General features: G+C 37.5%; 1 protein-coding gene across 6 annotated transcripts in view; it reads left to right on the top strand.

The window, feature by feature from the left end:
• Syt14 (synaptotagmin 14) overlaps window positions 1–4606 on the top strand; it is a 145889-nt gene that overhangs the window by 96129 nt on the left and 45154 nt on the right. For all 6 annotated transcript variants that reach the window (XM_031339457.1, XM_031339450.1, XM_031339442.1 and 3 more), the window contains one exon: window positions 3605–3876. In XM_031339457.1, the coding sequence (XP_031195317.1) occupies window positions 3605–3876 (272 nt within the window). The remainder of the gene's footprint in view (window positions 1–3604; window positions 3877–4606) is intronic.

The raw sequence follows: 4606 nt of genomic DNA, 5'->3' as shown, positions 1-4606 counted from the left end.
TCTTATGTCATGATAGTTACCTGAAATTACTGGCAATTTTATTTCTTTCCATTCATTTTCTACCTTCTTGATCCTGCCTTATTGTACTGGCTAGGAAGGACCTCTGGTGTGTTGTTGAAAAGAAGTAGTAATAACAAATACTCTTGTGTCATTACTGAGCTCAGAGGTAAAGCCTTCAACCCTTCACCATCAAATATGACATTTGTTGTAGGACTTATCTGTAGGTGAGAGAGGGAATTTCTTAATTTCTCAGATTTTAGCATGAATGGGTAATGAATTTTACCAAGTACTTTTTTTAATATTACAGTTAACATACTATTTTTTACTGTTAATTTTTTGTGTACTAAATTTGAATGATTAAATTTTGAATATTAAATTCACTTAGAACACAGCATTCCTACAAAGTTAACCAAGTTGGTTTGATACAGTGCTGCCTGTGTGGCTCTGGGTTTGCAGTTTCTGAAAGTTTTTATGTCTACGTTTACAAGATGGATTAGCTAACATTTTGTTTTTCTTTGAGAGTTTTTTTTTTAAGTCTCAGTGTCACATTATGCTGATGTAATAAAATAATTTAGGCAATCATCTGTCTTTAATGTTATCTGGAATATATTGTGGAAGATTGATAGGGTTTTGTTTTCCTTCGATGGTTAGTTCACTGGGAAAGCCATCTGAGCCTACAGTTTCTATTGGAGCTTTTAAAAATGCATTGTCTTTGTTATTATTTTGTTGGATTTTTTTTATAGTTAGTGTTAGATTATGTGGTTTTCCTTTGTCATCCTGGACCTATTTAAATCACTGGTTAGTTATTTTGCAATGACATTCTGCTTTCTGAGGTGTGTTTCTAATGTTTCCTAGGGTGCTACTATCTTCTTTACTGTAAAGAAGAGACCAGGCACCCATGTTCTTCTTCAAAGATCCTCTGATCACTCTCTCATATCTGTGTGGACTCACCCTCTTCTCTCTCCTTTGATGAAACAATAATCCTTTACTACTACTTCCTGGCTTGCTCACCCTGCTTCCTTATAGCACCCAGGACCACAAGTGCAGGAGTGGTACCACTGTGAGCTGTTCCCCATCTACATCAGTACTTAATCAAGAGAATGCTCAACAGGCTTACCCACAGACCAGTCTGATTGGAGTATTTTCTCCATTAATGCTTCCTCTTTCAAAATGGCTCTAGCTTGTGTCAAGTTGATATAACCTAACCAGCACAGTACCTGTGTATTTTTTCTTTAGTTCATATTTAAGTCATTATAGTTGGCTCTAGCTTTTTTCCCTTCCCATATTGTAACTCCTTTATCTAACAATAAAAGACCTGGCCACATTTACCTGGGAGCATCTGCTCTTTGATCATCAGACCGCACACAGGCTTTCTCCTTTGGCATCATACATCTGTTTGGTTTACCTCCCACTTACAGATGGCCTTCACCATGAACCTCAGTGGGTGCTCACCACCTACCCTACAGATGCTAACCTCCTTCTGCAAGTCAGCAACTATGGTCAGGGCTCTTCCTTAGCTGAGCTGCCTTGTCTGTATCACTGGCCTGGGCAAGGTCATCTGTCAATGCCAGTACACACCAGTGAGCTCATGCAAGAATTGAAATCCTGGCCTCTTTCATTCCTAATACTAATAACTTACATTACCAGTTTTTCTTTTCTAACTACTATGTTCTAGCAGTGTATCAACATTTCTGTTTTTAATTATGCTTTTATTTGTTAATGTTTTCTAATCTATACATGTTTTAAAATTTATTTTTCTGATTTTATTTTATACCTTCTATTTTCAGATTAATTTATTGTTTTTGTTTCATTTTCTTGAAGTTCCCACACATTCTAGTATATGCACTTAAACCAGCAAAATTCTTGACTGTCAGTGGTATTATCTAATTTAACTCATTGGCAGATGAAGCGTGATATTTACAAGATAAGAAAGTATTGCTTAATGAGTTAAATCATGTCTGTGGAGGCTGTATTGTAGCTATATACAGGAAGCTATGGTGTTTACTTTGGTGTTTTTAACTTGTCTTCCTTAGTCATCAAAGGTTGGGGTAATGTTTCAGATACACAGGTTCTCCTGGGTGGTTTTATTTTTAATCCTTGTTTTTTGGTTGGTTGGTTGGTTTTGGGTTTTGCTTCTCCTCAGAGCTCTTTCTCATGCTTGTCACTTCTCCATCACAAGGTGCCTGCTGAACCTTAAGCAGGAGAAAGGAGATGCAGCTTGAGTGTCCCTTCTTTTATCAGGAAAACCAAACATTTTGGCACCCTGGCTGAAACCTTCTGCTTGAGCCCATGGCAATTATAGCTGGTGTACTGCTGGGAGGAAAGGGCTCCCTGTGTGGACTGTGCCATGCAGCTGGGTAAAGCCACTTGGCTCATGCTGTCTTGGCTGCCACATGACTGTGATTACTAGTAGGTCCTCTCTAATTTGGCTTCAACTGCATTGTTTGGATAACATTTTGAAGTTAGTGTACTAGCCTCAGTAGGTAAGATTCTTTATTTAAAATTGGAACTTTTGGTCAACTATGTAAATTCATGGTTCAGGGATTAATATTCTTTATTTGAATGAGGACTTTGGTATTTTTTTAAATGGGGACTTTAATTTTTATGTCAATTTTAAGGAGGAGCTATATTGAGTATTTGAACTGACTATAGCAGTTTTATTTAAACTACCTTCTGTAGGAGCATTGTTTAACTTTAATATTCAACACTGAATTCTGGATCTATCTATATAACCTTATCTGCTTAAATTGCAAACTGATACCAGTATAGCTACAGCCCCATACAGTTCACTAGCTCTCCTACCTCATTTGTGTGTATTAATGGCAATGTATGCATATACCATAACATCTAGACTTAATATAGTGTGGAGTGTTCAATAACCATTATTTTGAAGATAGATAAGAATTAAGAGGGTTTAATTTCTTAGAAAGAAAATGGAAAAATGGTCTTATTTTAAAAAACTATGTCAGTCCCTTATTCATTTTCATAGATATGTTTAGTCTTAATTGAAGATAGAGGCAGATTATTAAAGCAAAAAAATTAAAAGACAATTTAAGTGAGGGAGAAAATGTAGCTTCCTATCAGTTCTGAAGTGGTGGTTCATCCTGAGGCCCAGGATGAGTGGAACATTCATAAAGACTTTGGTAGGGACTGAACATGGTTTATTTACAGTTATAAAACCAAGTAGATGTGGAAAAATGCTAAGCTGAATGCTGATTAGAATTTATCCCCATAACTGAGAAAGTCATGGAGTTCATTTGTTTTAGCCACCATGCTTTATGACCCCTCAAGAGGCCATCAAACAAATACCAGGGAACTCATGAATTCCATACAGCATTGGGAATGCTTGGGGAGAGACACTCGGTCAAAAGGCAGTTCTGATCAGGTTTCTTTGTATGGTTCATAACAATATGTGGCATTGATTTTTCTTCATCTTATTGGGTGAGAGGAGAGTGGAAAGCTAAGGAGTCTGTGCCTGTTCTAAGGAAAGAGAAAACTCATTTAGGAAGTTTAACTGTTTTTGCTATTGAGTGTTTACTTCACATTTACAGTTACATGGACTGAAACTGATTAGAAACAATGACCACACTCTTGTCATTGTCAGGAAACTGCATTCAGAGAATGAGGAGGACACCTCCATTGGATGAGCTGCAGCCGCCGCCTTACCAAGACGACAGTGGTTCTCCTCACCTCTCATGCACACCCTCCGAAATCGGGGATGCCAAGTGTGAGATTTCCCGCTGCAGCAACAGCCCACGGTGTTCTTTCAACAAGTGCCCCAGTGAAGGAAGCACAGGTCACGAGGCTGAGAGCTATCACAATAAAGGATATGAAGATGATGTTCCTAGCGACAGCACAGCAGTCCTTAGCCCTGAAGTAAGCAAAAGCTCCATGGTTGTCAGGGAGAGCTCTGAGGTTAAGAGCCTGCGCTTTCCTGTGACAGCTCCAGTCTTAAGGTGTCTCATCCCTTATAGTTTCTCTTACCTTATCTAACAAACTTAAGATGCTATTGTAGCTTGTATTCTATATCCTGCTCTAGCGATGGGTAGCCAAAGATCGCTGTTGTTTCTTAAATATTTTATATAAAACATTCTGGAATTATTTTCTTGTTTGTTCATGTTGAGGTTTCAGGCTTTTTATTTTGAACCTTTTACTGTTAAGGGATTATTGAGTGTTCTACAATCCTTTCAAATTACTCTTACTGTATTTTCATTTCTTTGTTGTTGTTGTTGTTTTTGGGTTTTTTTCGAGACAGGGTTTCTCTGTGTAGCCTTGGATGTCCTGGAACTCACTCTGTAGACCAGGCTGGCCTCGAACTCAGAAATCCGCCTGCCTCTGTATTTTCATTTCATAGAGAACAAAAGGGACAAATCCTGCTTAGCTTCACTGGTGAAATTCCATAATTTTGTAATTTTAGTGTAGCTGGCTGTTCTTATTTCTTTTCTGGAATGAAAGTATAAAAGTGGGAACATAATAATTGTAGTTTCAAAAGGCTCTTTGTAATCCAAAAAGAATTTGTCTTATTCTTAGGATGAAGACTAAGGTAACCCAAAGCTTCAAATGTAGAAATTCTCTTTAGGGCTTGACTTTTTTTTTTTTTTTTTTT

This window comes from Mastomys coucha, unplaced genomic scaffold (assembly GCF_008632895.1).
Source record: "Mastomys coucha isolate ucsf_1 unplaced genomic scaffold, UCSF_Mcou_1 pScaffold1, whole genome shotgun sequence".
Lineage (NCBI taxonomy): Eukaryota > Metazoa > Chordata > Mammalia > Rodentia > Muridae > Mastomys > Mastomys coucha.
This window is presented reverse-complemented; position numbering and strand designations above follow the sequence as displayed.